Here is a 24,066-nt window from a genome sequence, read left to right as displayed (position 1 = left end):
CAACGGCGGATTTGACAGGAAACCGAAAGCGAAACTGTGTTACAGTGTACTAGAATACTGTGTCCTGTCGTGGCCTTTGATGTCGGGCGGTGCGCGAGCCGCGCCAAGCCGCCCGCGCCGCCCGATCTCGGAGTTCATGGCGAAATCAAGGTGACAAAGCAATCACAAGTTTGTACAGGTACACACTCCTAAAACGGTTGCACCCTTTGGAGTGTGTATTTCTCCCACAACGATAATCCTCATCTGCATTGCTTGCGTTTTCTTTCTTGAAAACTCGGTGCTCGCTACTTTCCTGTCGAGAATGCTGCGTCACACTGACAACGCGCATGCCGTTCGTGACTGGGAAATACCGGGCTCGCAGCGTTAAAGAAAGAAAACGCGGGCAAGACAGGTGGCGATTATCGTAGTGGGACAAGATAAGCCTCAAAGGGTGTATATTTTTCTAAGAGTGCAGGCAAAAAATTACACTCTTTGGGGTGTATATCTGCTACGCAACGATAATCATTTGCCATTCTTGCGTTTCCTTTCTTGAAAACGCCGCGCCCACTACTTTCCTGTCGGGAATGCTATGTCATGCTGACAACGAGCATATGCGCCGCACTCTAAAAACAGTTGCACCCTTTGGGGTGTATATTTGCCACACAACAATAATCGTCTGTCTTGTCCACATTTCATTTCTTTAACGCGGCGAGCCCGGTACTTTCCAGTAACGAACGGTATGCGCGTTATCAGCATGACACAGCATTCCCGGCAGGAAAGTAACGAGCGCAGCGCGTTTTCAAGAAAGGAAATGCGGGCAAGACAGATGACGATTATAGTTGTGTGGCAAACATACATCCCAAAGGGTGTAAACTTTTCTTAGAGTGCGTTCGTTACTGGGAAGTACCGGGCTCGCCGCGTTGAAAAAAGGAAATGCGGACAAGAGAGATGACGATTATTGTTGTGGCAAAAGGGTGTAATTTTGCTTACACTCTAAGAACAGTTTACACCTTTTGGCTTGCCCCTTCTGCCACACAAAAATAATCGTCATCTGCTTGATGCGTTTCCTTTCTTTATCGCTGCGAGCCCGGAACTTTCCAGTAACGAACGGCACGCGCGTTATCAGCATAGAGCAGTTTACACCCTTTGGAGTGCCCCTTCTGATAACGCGCGTGCCGTTCGTCACTGGAAAGTTCCGGGCTTGCAGCGATAAAGAAAGGAAACGCATCAAGGCAGATGACGATTATTTTTGTGTGGCAGAAGGGGCAAGCCAAAGGGTGTAAACTGTTCTTAGAGTGTAGACTCTTAGAAAAATTTACACCCTTTGGGGCTTATCTTGTCCCACAAGGATAATCGTCATCTGTCTTGCCCGCGTTTCCTTTCTTTAACGCAGCGAGCCCGGTACTTCCCAGTCACGAACGGCATGCGCGTTATCAGTGTGACGCAGCATTCTCGACAGGAAAGTAGCGAGCGCCCAGTTTTCAAGAAAGGAAACGCAAGCAAGGCAGATGATTATTGTTGTGGGACAAATATACACCCCAAAGGGTGCAACAGTTTTAAGAGTGTGTAGACAAATGTAGACACACCCTTTGGGGTGTGTATTTGCCACACAACAATAATCGTCATGTGTCTTGCTTGCGTTTCCTTTCTTGAAAACGCTGCGCTCGCTACTTTTCTGTCGAGAATGCTCTGTCATGCTGATAACGCACATGCCATTTGTGACTTGGAAGTACCGGGCTCGCAGCGTTACGGAAAGGAAATGTATACAAGACAGATGACGATTATCGTTGTGTGGCAAGATATGACTGAAAGGGTGTAAATTTGTTTAAGGGCGTAGTTGCACGGTTGTAGGTGTTGGTGTAGGTTGCACACTCTTAATCAAAATTACACCCTTTGGGCAATATCTTGCCACACAACGATCATCATCTGTCTTGTCTGCATTTCCTTTCTTTAACGCTGCGAACCCGGTACTTCCAAGACATGAACAGCATGTGCGTTACCAGCATGACAGAGCATGCTCGACAGGAAAGTAGCGGGTGCAGCGTTTTCAAGAAAGGAAACGCAAGCAAGGCAGATGACGATTATTGTGTGGCAAGATACGACCTAAAGGGTGTAGTTTTGCTTAAGAGTGTAGGCGTGCGGTGAAAGGGAGCCAGGACAGAATGTGTTGGGAAAAGAAAAGGTTTCAACGTGCATGCTGTGTTTGCACATTTATAGTCCGTACCCATGATAAGGTGCAGGGTGTCCAAATCCAAAACCCTAGCGACGCCTTTTGCTGCCTGCGTGATATGTAAGCCTGTCATTTCATATAACGCTCGTCGATGCATACGCTATTGATCAAATGCTTGTATGTATAAATAATAACAATAACATTTCTTTGCACTGGAGTCCAGTGACGTGCACCGTACCGATTCGAAAATTAGCAGCGCTCCTCCGCTACAGCATGTTCAAGAAACGATGATAAGCTGATCGATATTGCCATTCGCCGCGGAAGCTTTGAACTGCCGATTCAGATGAGATAAAACAGCGTTTTGTGCCACCTCATTACGGCCCAATCAGCTCAATGCGATCAGTAAACTTTATTATAAAAAAGGATATTTTTTCGTCAAAAATAAATTTAATATGCACAGTTGTGTATCGAAACTTCAAGGATAATTACGATTGCTGTTTTTTTCATTAGTTCGCTATAATCAATTTTGTTAGAACGAGGTATGAGATTCTTATAATCATACCTTGCAGCTGTAACATGCCATAAATAAGTCTTGCGACGATGCCCGTACGTGCGTACGAAGAAAGCAATGCAGAAGCCCAGAAGGAAGCAGAGGATTGCTTTTGGAACTACTGGTTTCCTCACGGCATGCTGTACAAGACGCACACATTCATATAAAATGTGCTCAGAATGTCAGAGACCGTTTATGGGTTAATTCCTTAAAAGGGCAATAAAGAGACAAATTATCTGAGCTGTATTAGTAAATTACTCTTGTTATAAGACCAAAGAAGTAACTCTTCACATGAAGGGATTAAGCGATAACAGAGGCAGAAACAATTAAGACCGTGAAGTCATGGATTTTGACGGCATTCACACAGGGATTAAATGCTATATATCAGTAAATACAGATCAACTGCATTCTATTCTAACATAACAAAAGATGATTGTTAAAAACATACTAACCACTTCATATCAGTATTTTCAAATTTCGCACACAACAGCCCTGGGCCGGGCCATAACCTGTGCGCTTTTGTGTATGCATATGTGTGCGACGTTCAAAGCTTGCATTACATAATTCACAACAGTTCTGCCGCAGTTTTGCTACGTATACCTTTCTTTGTTTCTTCTAACCTTTCTTTGTTATGTCGAGGAAGGCATGCTTTCTTTATGACATCAGTGTGAAGGAAAGATATGTCAATTCAATACTGAGTTTCAATGTGTCGATGTCATATGGCATTCAAATTATGCACCTTTCGTGAGAAATTCTGACTCACCGGTTTTTTGGCTGCTTGAGTTCCTCTTAGTCTTTCTCAAATGTCAAAGAAAAATGGCTACTCACTGATTTAACTCATACCATTTTATTCAGTGTCTATGGAGCCACTTGCTTTTTTAATTAGGAGGAGGATAAGGTGTTTATAAGCATGGTAAAATAAAGATCATAACTTCCGATACTAAAATGTTATTCTTCTTCAAAATTTATACCAGCACGTTGTCAATTCCATCATGGTTACAAGAAAAGGAACACTGTGTCATGAAGTGCTGATTCCAAATGTTGAAGAACACGAAAAAATACTGAACGCTGGCTCAAGGATTTTAATGGCAACATTTTCTTTATTGCTGTCCTTCAAAGGAAATAAACAGAACTGCACATCACTGCTCATTTGTCAGTTAAAGAGATGCTGTAGCCTATGTTGCCTCATTTTTGCTCAGACGTACTGCATTCTGCATGAGACAGGCGGTTAAGTATATGGGCACTTCCCAATGACAAATATTCTGTGAAAAAAAAATGCTGTCAAAGTAGTCAATGTATTTACGAAAACTAAAAGTAATAAACATACTTTGAGATTGTCCGATTCTATAACCAACATTTAGACACTTCATAGCTAGCTGCTTTGTCAAGGTGTGTCGGGTATTTGTAAATGCTAATGTTAACGACAATTATAGTCAAACCATACGGATACAACAAATTATCGGATATAACGAATTAAATAAAAATTGTCTGGCTGCTACTACAGTGTAACATACATAAGTTTATAGCAATTATCAGTTATAACGAAGCTATTCTTGTGTCAGATCCAACTTTGTTATAACGAGCTTTGACTGCATTAGAGAGCTTTAGCTGAGCACTTTCAGCCAGCCCTACTCAGGGTAGTATATCCTCACCATGTGCACACAACGCTCATGCCAGTAGCAAAAGGCAAATGCTGCCCTAGCTCTGATGCAGAGTTAATTGAGTGGAGTGTGACGGTGCTTCCGTTTGGCCTCTTTATTGTTTTGCAACAAAGCAGGCTGCGTTTCGCTTGCGTCTCGGGGGAAGTGCACTACGACACGCTTATTGAAAAATGCGAAGTGAACACAGTTGTGTGTAGTGAGAGATTGCCTAAATTCCGAGCGGAATGTACCATAGGCAATGTTCAGCTAAAACTCTCTCTTGTTGTGATGACACCCTAGACCATTAAAGGACAAAAATAATGAAAATAAAAAACAAAATAAACTTTGCAATAGCTCAGTGGTCTGCACAGTCAGCACAGAAATATATCAGGGTGCAGGGGAGCTGGCTTGATCCCTGCATTAATGAGCAATGTGTTTTATTCACTGTGCGGTAAAAGCTTTCCTTTGAATTCTTCTTGGCTAACGCTCGATTGTAGTCTACCTCCAAAGTATGTACACAATCAGAAAAGCATTTCATGCCTCTAATCACGCTTCCAAAATAATATGCGGAGGGCCTGAGAAACTCAACGAGATTCGATAGACAAAGGCAGCAGAGCTTTCAAGTAGCTGAAAAGGAGGCATTTCAGCTATACTTAAATTAAAATGCATACTCCAATGCACACAATAAAATTGCCATGCTTGGAGTGGTGTTCAATCAATGTGTTCCTAGCAACGAGGTGACTTCAGAGCAGTTTGATGAGAAGAACAGATGCAAAGCCTCCAATCGTGAGGCCCGTCATAATTGCCGAGCACATGACGAATCCTGTCCTTTCCTGGAGGTAGCTCGGCACTTTCCTGAAATGATGCAATTGGGTTTCATTTCATTTCATTTCATTTATTAATACTGTTAGCCCATCTTTGGGCCGTTACAGGGTGGAAAATATTTGTTGCAATGCAGTAAATGCATTGGCAATCACAGCCTTGCAGACATGCAAATAAAAAATAAAGTTAGCGCACACAACCTGCGGTTCACAACAAAATACAAATGCGGTAGCAGAAGCACACACAGCAACATTCATATTTTCAAGTAGGTGAAATGTGCTAGAAACGAGCTGTCGTGGTTAATTTGGTAGGTCAAAGTAAAGGTGTATGGTCAGTAAAGGTCAGTAAAGGTGTATGCAAGTTAAACCACAATACTCAATCCCCTTGTGGGCACAATATGCCTGCATTCACAGGCTGGGCCCATTTTACCAAAACCGAAAAGACAGCATGAGACATGCATAATCTAGAATAGCAGATTTTGTGTGCATACATTATACGTTCCAAACAGTAGACATGGGGTGCCATGGAGCAGCAACAAGCATCACTGCTGGTGGCAGGTGTCATCGACGTTAGGAAGGTCATACACCAACGCACAGTGCAGCAATGCAGCTGTTCTCTGAAGTTGCTCTGGGCTTTATTGAAATCGGTTACAAGGCGTTAAATTTTTTTTCTTCTTTTGGTGTCTGTTGAACAATGTTATGGTTCTCGTTTTATTTCTGCATTATTTAGCTTTTGAAAGATGATAATTCTTCATTGAAATAAGAGAAAGTGGGAAGCCTCTCATGCTACACTTGAGTGAGAGATGTGCAAAACTATAGATTGAGTCTTTCTTTGTGCCTCTATATGTGAGTTGTTAATGTTTTACACTGCTGTTTGCCCTGGTCACTGTCTGTGTTATACCCACTCATCATGGTCCATTCCTAAGCACCATATCTGATAACATTATCAACAGCAAGCGTTTGAAAACTATCATAATACTGTCAATAATATCAACAGTCAATCTATAAATAGTTTTGCATCACTGCTGTGCACACTATTTGCACACTCAGTTGTCTAGTCTAGTCGTTACTGCTTTGCCAAGCTATGTTCTTTGGCATTTCATTCATTTACAGTTCTCGACCTCTGGCCTTTTCAGCTATGGCAATAATGCGATGCCCACTTGAAAAGCCACACGTTACACATTGTGCTTTCTGTCAAAACATCTGAGCAGAGACGATAAGTGAAAAGTGGAGTGAAAACGATTCTGGTAGCCAGAACATACATGATTTCTGCAGAAAAGAAATAATTGAGAGGAAAATGCATGGAACCCTGATGCACCAAGCATACTTGTAGACCCCATCCTGCGGTCAGGTATAATAAATAATACCCACTGTGATGAACGGAAGGCAGAGCTGGAGGGAATCAAGTCCTTGCTTTCCGATCACACATATGACCTTTGTCTTCATAGCGCATGCACATCATCTTTCAGAGTGGACGATGCTGTTTTACTAGTTTTCACGAATGGCATTAGTGACTGACTGATTGACTGGGCTTGACAGGTTTAGCATTCCCCATCAAAGCACGAATAAACCACTCAGGGTGGACGGCTTCAGATTAATTTTGGACCAAGTGGGGTCTATTCACGTGCACCCAAAGTTCAGCACATGAGCATTTCTTGTATTTCCCCCACATTGTAACGCAACCACGGCGGCCGGGAAACGAACCCAAAGCGCTGTGTTCAGCAGCGAGCTCCCGTTTTATACATAGCAGGCAACGCTAGGAGACTTCTCTCACTTCTTGCATTTGGACCAAAAAATAGTGAGCTCCATATGAAAAAAATATACCGCATTTGCACGCATAATACTCGCACTTGCATATTGCTTGCATCTGACTTCGCCCCCCCCCCTCCCCTGCTCCCCAATGGCCATCAAAAATAAAAATTTTAATGTGATTAGCATTCTTTGGGATTTCCATACTGTCTGCAATATGTATGTCTATCTAATTTATGTCACACCAATATTGGATCCCTCATTATGTGCCACTGGGAATGTGCCAATCTTCAATAAAAAAAGGAATTGTTCAAAATTTCTCTGCTGCTAGGCAGAAAAGAACCCGCAACATATACAGGGTGTCCCAACTATCATGCACCAAGAATGAAAAACATGCAAATGCCACATAGCTGGATAGAACCAAGGTAATGCTTGCCGTCGCTTGGAGGTACTCAGAGTAACGAACTTACTCCAATATAGGTCGAACACGAATATAGGTCGACCCCTATATACCGAGTGCCCCGAGAAATAAAAAAATGAAAAGTATAATATAGGTCGGCCCCTATCTCTTTAGAAAAACGAACAACTTTGAACACGACAGTTTTATTCACCGTAACCTTGGCTATTAAATCTCGCTAATCGATGCCACAAGCTGCATTCTCGTCAGAACTGCCAGAGAACTGCCAGGTCCTTGTTGGATGCTTCGCAGGCATGCTCGTGACCCCAATTGACGTCATCATTGGTGCTGTCGAGTGCATTCGATATGCAGCATTCTTTAAAGCCGGTCCAGATAATCTCCAGACTGACCTTACAGCAGGCGATACGGAGGAACTCTGTTAGCGCAGTACTTTTGCTAGCTTTGTTCAAGAACAGAGGTTGAGATTCTTTGGTCACGAATATATGTCGATAGCTCATTTATGGTAACATTTCCGAGAAAGATAGGGTCGGCCTATATTCACATAAATACAGTATTTTTTTCATTCTACCTAATTATATAATTATCCTTAATAAAATTCTCATGTATTATAATTAGATCAAGAGTGTCAATAAGAAAATTGTAGAGCAACATGAAAAACTCCAGATACAGCTTTCCATTGCCCAATACGTGCTACATAAAAGTGTTTTTCAGAGCGTGAAAGAAGCCCACGAACACTAAAAATTGCCGCGCGACTGGTCGCTCGAGGCACTTTGCGTGTATTCACGGGCTTCTTTCATGCATAGAAAAACACTTTTATGTAGCACGTATTCAGCAAAAGAAAGCTGTATCAGAAGTTTTTCATGTTGCTCTACAATTTTCTATTGACACTTTTAATCTAATCTAACATTTGAGAAGCTTATTAATCAATTGACCTGTCGCCAAAACGACGACCATACACTGGCACAGTCTGGGGCTGGTTCGCGAGCCCATATCTGGAAAACTAAAAGCAGCAACCGATGGAGGTGCGGTTGCTGTTAGTCGAACTTACGAAGATCCTTTGCCGCCGCCGAAGGTGCCAAAAAGATTATCTCGACGATACATCAACGAGACGCCGTCATCCCAACAAAGCCTAGAAGCAAGGAATACGATGACAAAAGAATACCTGACGACACGACGTTCCAGCCATATGTCAACACGATGCAGCCGTGATCCGACGCCAAGACCTAACTGCAACACAATACAAAGAACCACCGACCTCGACGTGCTTCTAGACGGCCACGCAGTCACCATCTTAGTGGACACAGGAGCCGACTACTCCGTCATGAGTGGGCCCATCGTTGCACAGTTGAAGAAAGTTAAGATTGCATGGGCTGGCCCTCAAATTTGGATTGCTGGAGGACACCAAATAATGCCAACTGGAATGTGCATGGAAAGAATTACTGTTCATGACCGGACCTACCCTGCCACCTTCGTTATCCTCCAACAGTGTTCATGAGATATGGTGCCCTACTGCGATATGGTGCCCCAGAAGTCGTCATCACCGACAGAGGAACGGCCTTTACAGCACAGCTCACCCAAGCCATTCTGCAATACAGCTGGACAAGCCACAGGAGGACAACTGCCTACCATCCGTAGACGAATAGTATTATGGAGTGCTTGAACAAGACCCTCGGTGACATGCTGGCAATGTACGTCAACGTTGAGCACAAGACGTGGGATGCGGTCCTGTCGTACGTAACCTTTGCTTATAACGCAGCAGTGCAAGAAACAACACAGATCACGCCGTCCAAGCTGGTTTGCAGCAGGAGCCCTGCGGTGACTCTTGATGCCATGTTACCGCACGCCACCGACAAAGAAAATGTCGCCGTCACTGCTTATCTCCAGAGCGCTCCAAAGAAGCCTGACAGCTAATCTGCCTGCGCATCAAGAACCACCACAGGACCGACAGCCAGCACTACAATCTTCGACAATGCTACATGGAATACCAACCTGGTGACCGTGTTTGGGTTTGGACCCCAACACGCCGACGAGGACTTAGCGAGAAGCTTTTACGCCGCTATTTCAGACCCTACAAGATCATCTGACGCACTGGTGCACTCGAGTATGAGGTCGCCAGACGGTATTTCGCTATCACAGCGCCGCCGCTCATGACCTGTAATAGTCCATTATACCAGCGCTAACGAACTTTGGGACTTTGCATAGCTGAGCTTTGGACTTCGTTTGGACTTTGCTACTTTGGACTTTGTTTCTTTTTTGTTTTGTTACTTTTTCTTAGTAAGTGTGCTTTTGTTTTTTCGCTCTTCTTTTACGCTAATAGCATCAGGACGATGCTTTTTAAGAGGGGGGTATTGACATGTCTACTTGTTTATCGAGTGATCGCGTTTCATCGTCTAACAAATGTTATCGCTCAGCGCAGGACGTGTCTGCATGTATTGGAAGCTTCTGGAATGTTATTGATCTTGTGTAATCTGATTGCATGTAAGCGCGATGCGAATGGTGTAGAACTTTCCGGAAGACACGCAGGCACCAGCGATTACACTGGACCGCTCGATGCCTCGTGTATAAAAGCTGATGCACTTGACCCACTGATCAGATTTCGCCAATCGTCGACTGTGTTCGCCGCTATCGTTGCACTTTAAGTATAGTCTGTTTCTGTGGGCACAGGTTCGCCCAATAAACGTTAGTTTCGTCATGCACAGTATTGCTACTGTGCTCTTTGCCGTCACTGCTACGTGACAATATGATGCGTTTCCTCCAGACTCCATTATACAAATACAATGCTGCGTGCATTGCACCTTTGTCCGATTCACGTACCTAGAGGACTGCATCATGGATGCACTGAGCAGGTACCCGTTCGTGAATGCGAATGCAATCATGAGGGCCACAAAGGCAACATCCGAGTCCAGCAGAACAGGCAGGTAATGCCGAGGATGCGCATTGCACAGCATAAACAGTGGGATGAACACCGTGCGCACCAGGGTCAGCCACAGCACCGTCTTTTCATGTTTTTCATTCTGCAAAGAGAAAAGGGCAGCCTTGTTGACCCTGTTGTACAGTACGTCAGACAGATAATGCCACACTATGCCTTGAAAGAATCACAAGCAGGATAATGAAGGGACGGCAGGCCATCTTTCTTTTGTGCTATTTCTCAACCTTGACTGCATTTAAACGAAAACTAAAAAGCAACACTAAGTCAGTTTAGGCTGATAAAGTATTCTTGCAAAACTGCATTTTCATTACTCTGCAGAAAGACCTTGGTTACGAAAAGAGAAAACAAAGTCCAAATTACAGTTTCGTGAACTCTGTGCGAAAACCCATGCGCCGGTAAGTCAGTGTGATGTCATGGATTTCAATGCGTTTTCTCGAACATAAGCTCTTCTGATGGAGAAAAAGTTCCGAAAGCATGCTAGGTCAAGTTCTTGGTTTCTTCAGACTGCAATGTAGTCCTTCTTTTCCGTAAACAGTTAGCTAGACCCTATTACACATTGTCAAAATCTGTGACATCACGGTGAGATAGTGCAGGGACCTCTAGGTGGCGCCGCCACCCGTCTTTCGTTTATGCATCTTTTCTGGCCTATGAGGCCTCTTCTCATGGTAATAGTGGCTTTTTTTGGTATTGTAATAGTGTAATTTAATAATACTGCTCAACTCTTATTTTTTCTTTTTTTTTTGCGTCCCTTCAACATTACACAAACAACAAGAAAAACTCGGAGCAAACGTTACAACAAGGATAGTTGCCTGTCAAAATGGCTCCGGACTCTTGTATGCCCAGTCAATCAAATCTCTGCTTTTATGTGACCCCCTTGTCCTGACCTCTTGATATTGACCACAAGCTTTCTTTCAAATGCTGCAGTCCACCTCCTCCTCCTCCTCTGCAGGAACACAGGACAGAGGTTGCAGGAAATAATTCCAGAAATTTGTCTCTGGAGAAAAACTAAATTTATGAGAAAACACTAGCTGCTTGATGGAAATTCTAGATGCTGCACGTCATTCATAAGGATGACAGCCTTAAAGGATGCTAAGGCTGTGCATTGCTCTGATATTGACTATAGGGACAAGTGCAGTGAAACCTCGTTATATGCCTTCTTTATATCTGGTATTTGTTATAAGCAAACAATAAAGCATGAGTAGAAGAGCATAATGAGTAGAAGAGAATGAGTAGAAGAGAATAAAGCATGAGTAGAACAATAAAGCCTAAGTAGAATACATCTACTTAGGGCAGGTAGTGACAGCGGATCCGGATCATGAGACGGAAATAATCAGAAGAATAAGAATGGGCTGGGGTGCGTTTGGCAGGCATTCTCAGATCATGAACAGCAGGTTGCCATTATCCCTCAAGAGAAAAGTGTATAATAGCTGTGTCTTACCAGTACTCACCTATGGGGCAGAAACCTGGAGGCTTACGAAAAGGGTTCTACTTAAATTGAGGACGACGCAACGAGCTATAGAAAGAAGAATGATGGGTGTAATGTTAAGGGATAAGAAAAGAGCAGATTGAGTGAGGGAACAAACGCGAGTTAATGACATCTTAGTTGAAATCAAGAAAAAGAAATGGGCATGGGCAGGACATGTAATGAGGAGGGAAGATAACCGATGGTCATTAAGGGTTACGGACTGGATTCCAAGGGAAGGGAAGCGTAGCAGGGGGCAGCAGAAAGTTAGGTGGGCGGATGAGATTAAGAAGTTTGCAGGGATGACATGGCCACAATTAGTACATGGCCGAGGTTGTTGCAGTAGTATGGGAGAGGCCTTTGCCCTGCAGTGGGCGTAACCAGGCTGATGATGATGATGAAATCATGAAAAAAATTTCCATTTACTTTGTTATGTTCGATCATTCATTATATTTGTGTTCGCTATATAGAGGTTCAACTGTATTCATCTAACGTAAAGACAGAGCAGGCTGTTTTTGCACTTTGCCAGATGGGCACACTCAATGTCCTTAAACAGCTACAAAAAATAACCACTCATTCATACCCTTCAATATATTATTATCGTACCAAACAACATGCCACTCAGTTTGGCAATCGAGCAGATAACACTTAGTTTTCGGACATTTGTCACACTCTCTAGCCATCATCTTAACTCCAATGCAAGACGAAGGTCTCTCAACGACCTCCAATTACCTCTATCTTGCATAGGCTCACACCATCCTCTGCCTGCAAATCTCACAGTCTTATCACACTACCTTGTTCTCTAGTGTTCTCAACTGCATTTTTCTTTGAGTGGCACCTATTCTGTAACTTTATTAGAGCACTAATAATCTGTAATACATTTATTTTAGAGTGAAGCTTATAGGCACCTGTTCTTGCGGTGAGCGTCGGTGGCATAACCGAGTGAACGAGCACAGCGAAAGATGAAAAAAGCAAATGCGAAGCGGGAGATGAAAGATGCGAGCAGTGAACGACAGAGACCAATGAGAACAGCCCTTTCAGTGATGTGCACGCGGAAACTGGTGTCATGCGGACCCACCCGACCGCTCTATGTGTACTCGTATCTGGCTTCAGCAGGACCGCTCGTTTCGTACTATCGTCTGCTCACGTCGGCTCTTGATCACGCTTGTTTGGTTTGCTTGGTTTGGTCTCACTCACGCTTGTTTCGATTGTCATGGTTTGCGATTGTTTTTTGTAATCTGATTGTAGGCGCGATGTGAATTGTGTAGTACTTTCTGGAAGCCATGCGGCACCAGCGATTACACTGGAACCTTTGACAAGACGCATAAAAGCTGACGTGCTCGACGTGAAGATCAGATTTTCGACAACTGCCGACTCCGCTACATGTCTCTCAAATTCTTTGCCTCAATATATCGTGAAATGAAAACACATATAAAGCTGCGCTCAAATTTCGCATTAGGGAGTGTCATAATCGTCAGTGAATCTTTTAAAGCAATCTCCAATGTTGCTGAAGGAGACTTCATCTGTGAACCGCACATTGTAAATATTATTCCCTGCTGAGGCTCACCCCTTACCCTTCCTCACCTAGCATCTTGAATACCTAAATTAAACTCTGGGGTTTTACATGCCATAACCACCATCTGATTATGAGGCACGGTGGAGTGGGGGACTTCGGATTAATCTTGACCCCGTGGGGTTCTTAAATTAATGTGCACCAAATGCATGGTAGTCAAGATCAACGAGGGTACAGTACAAGAAAGAAAAAAAAGAGGGTTCTCACCAAAGGCACAAAAGAGCAGACGATCCTCCCGGTGAGATCACCAGCATTGAACAGCAGATATCCACAAACTGGCATGAAGAACCTGCCTGAGAGTCGCGATAAAGAGCTAATTAAATTGCAAGCCTACGCAACGAAGTCGCACCTGACACAATAATAGCTTCATTATATCCGACAGTCGTTATAAATACATATTTGTTACACTGTGATAGCAGTAAGGCATTTTTTTTATTTACTTTATTATGTCCAATAATTTGTTATATCCATGTTTGTTATATCGAGGTTCGACTGCTTAATAACATTAAAAGTTGAAAAAAATTGCATGTACACAACACCGAGGAAGAGGGGGGGGGGGGGATATCACTCATTTCCTTGTATAGCTCCTGCAATCCTCAGTTGGCTGTCTCAAAATGCGCACCCCCCCCCCCCCTCCCCATCCCCTGGCCCCAAAAAAGCCGGTCTTGGTTCAGAGAGGGCAACGCAGCCTACCAGTCCATGCAGATCCTGACTCAACATTCGACGACACCACAAGGACAGCGACTGCTGGGAAGACGGCAAGGGAGACAGCCATGACGTACATTGCAGAAGCTGCCTGTGGCCAAACCTGCAAGTGGACAACACCTCCTTGTGGAACATTGCCTTCTCTGGGCTCATTACACTTGCTTTCTGAGTTTGCGCACCATAACCTAGAAACTATTGTAACACCAAGGATATCAGGAAAGTCTATGTCTATTGCACATTTCACATAACTTACGAAGTTGTACGCTGATTTTACTTTGCTGATAAAAAATTACGAAAACTTTACACTGTTACAAAAAAATCTCTATAGGTTCCAGCATTGTTTACATATTTGAGCAATCTTTCAGGCACTACACTTAGTGCTCCGAGTTCTTGCAGACTATGGTGCTTGATGGTGCTATGCACTTCCTGGTTTGCCCATCCCGACAAGAGAATATTGTATGGCTTTGATTTGGGGCTGTGTGGCAGCTAATCATGTGGCCCATGGTCTGCCACATTTTGCATAGGCATGACAGCTGAGCGCATTCATGTATAGCAATATGTTACAACATTTGAAAAGCTTGTCGTCTGCTTGACTAATGTCTCAGCATGCTGTTGTCAATCAAAAACATAGCAGAAACAAATCCTAGCTCCTTCGGTATCCTATTTGTTAGGTTTACTAAGGTTCAATATAATAAATGCAGAAATGTTAACATTATAAGAAATTTAAAGTAGGCACTAATATGCACCGATGTTTCAGACCCCCGTAGATGTTATTTGTCTTTTCTGCACTGTGTTAGTCTTACGAACGTTTGTATTTGTCTAGTAGGTATCGTATCATTTTTGGTGTACTAGTGCCTATTAGGCTAATAGAAATGTGCCTGTTTTATACAAGGTTGTGCACAATGTATCTTCACGCTACTGTGGCGCGCTGTGAGCAAAGACCCTAGTTGCAAAGCGCACATCCACGTTGTCTAGAATGGCCTCATACATCTATTAGGGCCAGCACTAATAGGCCTACTTGAATGACACAGGCTATTGGTCTACTGCTATTACTAGCCCATTTGCACTGTTCAGTGGAACACTTGGCATGAGAGTTCTCCCCATGATAGATGGTGGTAGAAATGCCGCTCACCAATCCAGTTTCCCATCTACAGTTTCCCACCCATGATGCTTGGGTGTTCCTTTATCACGTGGGGAAATATTAGGAAGAAAAGCGACGTAGAAGGTGACAAAATCACACATTTTTAATGCGCTGTCGACAACAATCGGATAGAAAATCAGGCGTCAGGAGGCGCCATCGCACCATGGAGCGTCCAACTTTGCATTGACACAACACCACCATTTTAGAACCATTGTAAAGAGGAGAGATCTGAGCTTCAGATAGCCACAGTGCCGTATTTGGCTATGCAAAAATAAAAGCAATATAAGCAAAAAAAAGCAAAAAAACTTAACGTCACTAGTCATCGCTGCTGCTACGAGGATACAAGAAGTGTACCTATTGGCTGACACAGATTTGAATCGCCAGCATGTGTTTCGTGAGCATTTTTAAAATGGTGAGTTGTGAATTTTTTTGTCCTGGTGAACTTTGGCGATCATGGTAGAAGGTGCCATCAGCTCGCGTTAGTTTCATTAATGCGGCCAAAATGCAACATTGTGAACTTACAATTTGATATGATGGAATGGTCATGTCGGAAAAAAAAGAAAGGAAGGGACAGAGGCTTAGTTTCATGCGTAACCCACCCCTGGTCACCAGATGTACACCTCTAAAAAATATCTGGGGAGAACCCTGCTTGGCATCATTCAGTCTACATCTCTGAAGCAACTCATTTTTCCGGTGGCAATGTGTGCAAACAACGATGATTTTTCTTTTATATTACTTTTATGGACAAACCAGGTAAGAAGAAAAGTGTTTCTATGAACGGTGCAGACCAAGAAATGTGATCATTCTGCATAATATGAGTGAAAATTAAGTATCAGTTCTTATAAGAAATATGCATGTCACAGTACTGCAGAATTAGCAAAAAATGAAAAGGAACTGCAGAGTACTTGCCTTTCTTAAAATTAGAGTAGTAGAGGCCTTAATCTCGAGATCACTGTTTGTAATCAAGTCCTGGATGTTTACTGAAAGATAAAACAGCAGATGTAGTAGAAAAAGGAATCAATCTGAATAAAATAGAACTTGAAGCTTTAGGACACATTTCCATGAAATCCTGGCAACTATAAAGCTGCAATTCTGAGTTCTCAATTCACGAAGCTAACAATTCAATGGTGGCTTCACGAATGAAGACATTACGACTTCTAATATACCCACTCATACACCAAAGTTCTTCAATCAAACCTGATGCATTGCCTAAGGTGAATCAACAGAGGTTAGTTGACTGATGCACCACGTGCGAGTAAAAAATGAAACTGGTGCATCCTTCTTTCTTTCCTGTTGACAAGAAGTCAAAATACAGCTGAGAAAGGCATTAATGGGACACCCTGTTTCTATGTGATTTTGCTTACTGTGTGTTTCTAGAACACTTGGTTGTTTTCTGTTTCAGCAGTGCTTAGAGAAGGCAAGCAGTGTATGATTGTTTGAAACTGTGTGCGATAATTACAACGATTCAGGTCTTGTCTCGAGTGCATAACAAGGGAACCATTTCATTGACTCCTGCATAACAGGCACTGACAGCAACTGCTTTACACGTCTGCAAAAAATGTTAAGGCATGCGGCAGTCAACATCTCTGTAACTCTGCAAGTTACGCATAAGCACTCTCTCAACTCACCTTCTGGGCTCTTCACACAGTGCACAAAGAAGTCCTGTGAACAAAGTAGAAGGGGCACGAATCAGAAGTTATCCAAACCCAAATGTGATGCAACGTTAACTGTTTTATGCAGCAACACGCACGCGTGCCTCTGTGGTCGAAAGGCACAAACACCAGACGATGAACGCACACGCATGGTGTGCTTAATGACTATTAGCCCCTTCCATGTCCTCTTCATTCTTGACAGAAGGCATGCCTGAAAGAGGAACCCATGCACCCAAAAAGCAGCAGCCATTTTTACATTGACAGTATTGCATTGCTTTTCTCAGCACATTGTGATATGTATATAGCCTATCCGTATACATATTGCTGTTTACGGAATACCACAACACTAATGATGTATTGCAGAACCACAATGGATTTGGAATATTTTGCACTCCATGATTGCTCTCATTTAAAGAAAAGGACTCTACACTAGCGATTGTGTTGCTGTTGACAACCTGAACAGTGATTACTAAAGGCAAGACGCCAAAGTTTCAAGAAGCACGTCTTTTACATATAGCTGAAGTGCAAGACAATGTTACCATGGTAACAACATGCAACAACAATTTTAACTGCGGTAACAAATATATCGCATAACAAAGGATACCACTTGCAGTTGAAACCTAAACATACTGGCAGCCAGCTGCCAAACCTTCAGCAATGTGAGAGCACAGATCTGACAATGTAATGTAGTCCTCTAATTCAATGCTGGTGCTCCGATCACAAGAATCCGAAGTTGATGTGCCATAATTACAAGCCGCATGTCTCTGTTTTTCAGACAAAGAAAAGGTAACACCAGTTTTTGCCAAAACAGTTAAACCTCGATGTAACAAAGCCGGTAAAATCAGCAAATTGCTTCATTACATCGAAACTTAGTTATTTTGAAATTCAATCTTTCATGCATGTAAATACAGTTGCTGATAGATTTTTTTTTACATAGAAGGGGCTGCAAAATTTTCCGAATTATTGGGCAATCAGAAAAACCAAGTTTGAATTAGAAAAAAGAAGCATTTTGTTGGCGACGACAGATACGGTTTCATGCTGCGTCGAGGATATCTTCACATCAGCAGTACGAAGCAAAGTCAGCCATGCTTTCGCTTTCACTCTGCTCCCGCGGCTAATAGTGTTTTCTGCATTTGGACAATGCTATCGTGAAAAGTACTGGCAGCGGGGAGCGAATGCTTTGTCTGCCTCTCCCTTCAATGCATCTCCAAAGTTCAAGATTACACAACCTTTAGCACTAAACACGTGGGAGGACAGCCTATGATGCCATGCCATCTCACCTGGCCCAGTCTTTGTGTACACTGCAGATTACCTATAAAGGCACGTTCATACGGAAAGCGGAGTGTCTAAACGGCCAAGTGGATTTTCAATGCGATAAGGCAGCGGGCATGCAGGCCTTTCGACCATCTATGTCCGCGCAAGTTTCCACTTACTGTCTCAGTAATCCTTTGCCACAGCAGTGAAATTTCGTGATATTAAAATCGTGCATAAACACACTTCGTTATACTGGGGTTCAAAATACATGGTGTTCTATGGACAAAAAGCCATAGAAAGTTAAATACTTTGACATATCGAGAGTTTCGTTATATTGAAGTTTGTTATATTGAGGTCTGTATATGCACACACTTCTGTTCATGAAAACCCATTTCCCAGGCTGCTACTAGTACTACAACTACTACTAGATGGCATTAAACGTTCAAAAACAATCTCAATGTGCACATGAAAAATTTCAACCAACACTGGCCATTGAAATCGTTGGTCATTGATAATGGAACAGCTAAAGTCCATTGTGCAGTTTGGTCTGGCTACTACTCACTGTGGAGAGCATGACTAGGAAGCAGACCAGGGCCACCACAAAAACGAAGATGGCACAAAGGAAGTAGGCCAGCGCCGCAGTGGTGGGCTCCGTGTGGCCCAGCAGGCAGATGATTTGAAGCACCGAAGCGAAGAGGCCACCAACCGCCTGCAAGCAGTACATAGGCAACTCTACAAACAGCTTTGAGGAAGAATGCATCAAAAGACTTGAGGAAGTGAGGTCGCAAGAAAGTGAAAGCTACTGAAAGTCAAGTAACTACATGTAGTATATCCAGGACTGAAGAGAAATGGGAGTGAGGTTGAGCATGAATTCTTCAAAGCAAGGCTCGTCCAGTGGTGGACCGACTCAAATGAAGGAGCCATGCCAGTTCTTACACCAATGATCAAAATGTTTTACTTGATGGCATGCAAAGTAGCAGATTTCCACAGTGTTTACAGAAGGTTACCAGATTTTTTGAAAAGAAGTATTGTACCTTATGTTTGTGCATTTTTGAGACACTAAACTTTCAGACATGTGGTGAGAAACTGAATATACCCTGAAAAAGGCGCTATACTAGAAGCAATTGTCAGCCTTGAATGCCACACTAAACCCACCAGTTCCAACATTACCACCACAACCACAACCTAAAAAGCAAATCAGTTCAGGCTGGTGAAGTATTAGTCCAGAACACTACTTTGATTCACTTGGTTGAAGAAAGACGGCTTACTAATTTAGAAGAAAGGAAGAGCAATTTCCTCTGAACTTCAAATTCAAACCACACTGCCGAGTGATATACGATAGATTTCAATGTATTTTCACCTGTTCTGGCTACTTGTAACAGAATAAAGTTGTCAAAACCTGATGCGATGTGTCCTTGGTCCTTTCATAAGGCAATGTATCTATATGTTCTTTGCTGATTAACTATTAATTAGTCCTGAGCAGATGATATATGATATCACAGGAAGCCCATGCAGAAACCTCTAGCAGCGTCACCATGCATATTTCATTTTACTACCATTTTCTGGCTTACTAAGCCTCCGTGTGTGGTATAATTACCTTTCTGACGTACCTGAAGTGTACCTTCCCAATGAAAATTATCTTAATATTCTTCTTTAATATTGCCTCAAGGCACCTGCAATCCGTAACAAAGGCCGCAGTGCATTCTGTAAAGGAATCCGTAACTTGCAGCTGAAGACTCACAGTTGACATCGACATTTGCCGTTTTTGATTGTACCACCAGGGCCATAGTAGTTTAGAATACAGCATGACACAGAGTGGCATCTACTTATGCCCGACCAGAGTTGTTCATTGCTCGTTGATAGATGGTACATGAGAGCACTGCACTCCGAAACATTTCCTCTCCAACCTCTGGATGTCAGCCTCAAGACAGTGCAGGTGCTTGAGGCTGGGCCAGTGTCAACATTCACACACTCCGTCAATAAGGGAAATGAGAAAACAGCCCCGAGTAAACAGCTACCATTTCAGGAAAGCATCAAGATGCTTTAAACAGGAAACAGACCATGCTCCACAGCCCCTTCAGGTAACCAATTTGACATCTCCATTGAAAAGCTAGCTTGATCAGGTCTGTTGCATGTCCAGCATCACCCAGAACTACGGCAGCAGAACAGATCCTTCAGCGATCTGTAGGGCCCCTAAATGTGGACTCCACACACGAACCCTTCGATGGAATCTCAGGTGTAGGAACAGCATCAAATATTTCCTGTGCAGTATGCTTTTCAAAACAGCTACCCAATGCTTGATAAACTTGTGCTGGCTAAAATGGTGCTAGAAACAGCAGAAGATGTGAACTCATTATGCAATCAAATACTCAGCACCAATAGCTTAAGTACCAATATGACGTGGCACAGACTAGTTGCTGATGCAGACGAAATGGCAGAAAGGAAGAAAAAAAAACGATAAAGCATTACTACCAGTTGCTATTGCAGCAATTGGCCAGACTGATAGAACACAGTGCAAAGGGCATGGTGAAGGGACAAGGACATGGAGTGATACCCTACAACTACCGAGTTTCGCACAATTTGAAGAAGGTGGTAAAGGGGCTCACTACACCCCTCACTTTTTCTGCCTCACGCAAACTGTGTCTCAGTTGCACAGGTAAAGAAAAGCTGTGGCACGAAGCACATGTACGAGAAATACTGCACAAGAGTGGTAAACCACATTGTGATGAACAGTGGCAAAGTCTATGTAGCCCAAGCAGGCCACAGCACAAACAAATGGGCAGCAGAACATGAAAGCTCAATAAAGTACAAATTAAGACTGCATCTGCTAGCACAGCATGAATTATACAAATGTGAATCGAAGCCGAGCAATATCACAATATCAGGCAAAAGCAGGGATGTTGTAACCCATGAATTGTAGGAGGCACATTTTATCAAGGATATGGAAACCAGTAGTGGAATATCAGAGGTTTTGTAAGATAAACATCTGTTTCATATGCATGACCATGCAAACGACAGTGTCCTATCCTGTCTTTTGCCTTTGGCTATTTACAGTAAACTCATGTATGAGATATTCATGTGCGCATACTCATTTAGGCTGATCTGTTGAACTAATTGGTAGTAGAACTCCTTGTCTTTTTAGAACATTTTGCACATATATTGATTTTTGCAGCAAAGGTGAATGACAGGTTCTCAAGACGTATGCGGCACCTTTTAATTATCACTATTTCCGTAAAAACTTTTGCATTTGAAGCAGTATCTTCATGTGTATACACACAGTACTTTAAAAGAAAGTCTAAATTTTCTGAAATAGTGGCAAATCCCCTTTGGTTCATACTGACAACCTCCGACCTAGCCGGTCATAGTAATTGGTCGGTATAAGGAAAGGAAAGCAAATTACTGCTGACCTCAATGAATGGCAATCAGCAGCCGTGCTATGAGACCCAACTGCCAAATTTTATTTTCATTAGTATGTGGAATCAGTATGTACAACGAGAATGTGCAACAGCATGTTCAGTCAGTACGTCCTCACTGGTAATGGCCATAGCTACGCTACTGCAAATTCACCTGAGAGGGAAACCTTCCGAAAAATGTTTGAGAAGCCCTGCCAGGCGACCACATACCATTCCAATTACCAGACTGTGCATGTAATCCGAAGGCAAGAGTGCCGCCAGTCCAGTGATTCCTCCTTGAAGCCATGACACAAAAACTGCAGGGAAAAAAATGACAAAGTTGTCACTATGTGCGCGATATAGTATTTAGTAGTTATCTAACAAGGTACATACAGGCAGGTTGGAAAAAATTAATGTCACAAGTACAAGCACCTAAGTTGTGCCATGTGTAATAATGCAAAAATAAACAGAAGAGAACGACAAAGACAGTGTTACTATGGTCATAATTATTGAAGAAGAAACAAGGTGCCAACTGCTAAAAAAAAACATATTAGCAAACAGTCAATGCAAATACAATGTAGCACAGCTGGAATGAAACCATTACTTCCAGGAAGAAAAAAGGCAGAGAATACACAAGAAAGTTAAACGGAGCTTATTAGCAAGAAAAAGGAAGTGATCACAATATGCTTTTAAGGTTATGAGCAGAATCAATCTCAAACACGAAAATTAGTAATGCATTCATCGTATATCCTTCAAGGGCAAATTTTTTTTTTCTTGGAAGCACACACCAAATAAGGGAACAAATTACAAGTGTGCTAATGAAAAGAGAGGCAAAAATGTTTTCACATAATCTGGTGCATTAATTCTTAAAATGGCCCTAACTCACCCACTCCTGCATTGAGGACCAAGGATATTGTTCTCGAAATCTATCTTTTGCCTTGGCTGGTATCTTTGGACTTCTTTTGCGATGATATATATTTATTTTTTATTTTTTGTTCACGTGCATCGCTATCTTGGGCTGTTGCATGGACAATTTTTTCAGCTTTGTGGGCGGTGCTGTCAAATAATATGGTCATGCAACGCCAAGCACACTCGTACAACAATTTTCGCGCATGTAAATCAACTGTAGTGCCATGCATTTGGGTGTTACAGATAGAAATCAGCAGCATTAGCAACCCAAGATAATGGCATGCAGATGGTTCGGTAAAATAGTCTGTAGACTATAGATTTCACTGGGCTCTTAGGCATGCTGCCTATGAGCCGAAACAAGTGCGGGCTGCATGCGATATACAGTCAGCCCTTAACCTGCTAGCACGAGTGGCATACGCATGCTGCATTCTGCTTCTTGCAGACCTGCTAACCCTAAAGTCCAGTAGCGATTTAGTAGTAAATGCGAGAGAAGTGCGCTAGCATTACATCGCACCTCTCTGAAGTCCTGGATCCATGATTTAGGCTGCATTCACCACATTGCAAAGTGTAGTTCAGGAGCTCGCTCAAAAAACGTCCTGCCTCTTCAAGGACCGTAGTGCAACTGATGGTGATCTGCTCCAGACCACCGTCAGTTGCGCCACAAGCACGCACACATGCACATGAACACACAAGCACACACATGCTATTTTAGGCTCTCCCATCCCCTCTCTACCTCTAGCATGTCATCGGCTTCCCAAACTTCATAGGCATACACTTTTTCCACTTTGACACTCCTAATGCCAATGCATTGAAGGTTGAAAACTACTGCGCTTAAAGGCAAAAACAACTAGAATTTGGCAAAAAATACCAAAAAGTAGATCCAGAGAGACCAGTGGGAGATCAGATGCAGTGAAAACCTACTCTATATTGACCATGTGAGATTTGTACAGTGGGGAGCTTGATTTATGTTTCACGGCATGCAGGGACGTACTTATTTGGCCCTTTTGCCCGTTGGAAACAGTGGGAGAGAGACCTTGGCACAAAACACGGTTGAACTGCTCACTGCTATCAGAAAGAGCCAATAAAGTGTGGAATCTCTGTGTTGCACTTTGTGCTGCCCAGTATCATTGCATGCACTGGGTGGTGGCCACAGTCCCTGAATGGCAGCTGGACTTAGTAGAACCTCCACTTGCACGCTTGTACAGGCAGTTGCACAATTCTATTCGATGCCATAACATGCGCACAATCTGTTTCAAGGAAAGGCAAAAACTTTCTTCAAGGCCAAAACTTTCTTTTTTAATCTTTATTGTACGAGTAGATCTTGTAGAAGTAGAACTTGTAGATACATGCAACTTTCTGTGCTTATTTCAAATATGAGTGCCATTTCTTTAACAGAAGTCTCACCACTCTTGTTCAAGTGTGGACAGAGAGCAATAAGGTTCACTTTATTGGATTCCTCGTGTCATGCGGAATCTGCTGATACCCTGTTTATCAAGATCTAAGGAAATAATTTCTTGCAGGTTTTCCGAGAAAATGAAACTTGCGTAAAATTAAAACCGAATGAGACAAAAATGAATTTCATGTTTGAAATGACCACACAAATTTACATATACCCACGAGTTTTCAGCACCATAGCTCAACGAACAATTTTCTTTTAATTGCCTGTTGCAGAATCAACTCTCCCTTTCATTGTCATGACTGTTCTTATGGGCTTCAAGTTCA

General features: G+C 42.8%; 1 protein-coding gene across 2 annotated transcripts in view; it reads right to left on the bottom strand.

Moving 5' to 3' along the window:
- Nucleotides 1-3,772: 3,772 nt before the first annotated feature.
- LOC126533517 (equilibrative nucleoside transporter 3-like) overlaps nucleotides 3,773-24,066 on the bottom strand; it is a 34,156-nt gene continuing 13,862 nt past the window's right edge. Inside the window, exons 6-13 of one of the 2 annotated variants that reach the window (XM_055071910.2) lie at nucleotides 21,667-21,752; nucleotides 18,606-18,752; nucleotides 16,766-16,799; nucleotides 16,047-16,117; nucleotides 13,985-14,099; nucleotides 13,499-13,584; nucleotides 10,142-10,341; nucleotides 3,773-5,194 (exon numbers count right to left, since the gene is read on the bottom strand). In XM_055071910.2, the coding sequence (XP_054927885.1) occupies nucleotides 5,083-5,194; nucleotides 10,142-10,341; nucleotides 13,499-13,584; nucleotides 13,985-14,099; nucleotides 16,047-16,117; nucleotides 16,766-16,799; nucleotides 18,606-18,752; nucleotides 21,667-21,752 (851 nt within the window). In that variant the 3' untranslated portion in view covers nucleotides 3,773-5,082. Of the gene's footprint in view, nucleotides 5,195-10,141; nucleotides 10,342-11,065; nucleotides 11,200-13,498; nucleotides 13,585-13,984; nucleotides 14,100-16,046; nucleotides 16,118-16,765; nucleotides 16,800-18,605; nucleotides 18,753-21,666; nucleotides 21,753-24,066 lie in introns of those variants that run through there. The other variant, XM_055071911.2, reaches the window with a different exon arrangement.

Source organism: Dermacentor andersoni, chromosome 7 (assembly GCF_023375885.2).
Source record: "Dermacentor andersoni chromosome 7, qqDerAnde1_hic_scaffold, whole genome shotgun sequence".
NCBI classification, from domain to species: Eukaryota; Metazoa; Arthropoda; class Arachnida; order Ixodida; family Ixodidae; genus Dermacentor; species Dermacentor andersoni.
The sequence above is the reverse complement of the archived record's forward strand: the minus strand, read 5'-3'. Positions and strand labels throughout refer to the sequence as shown.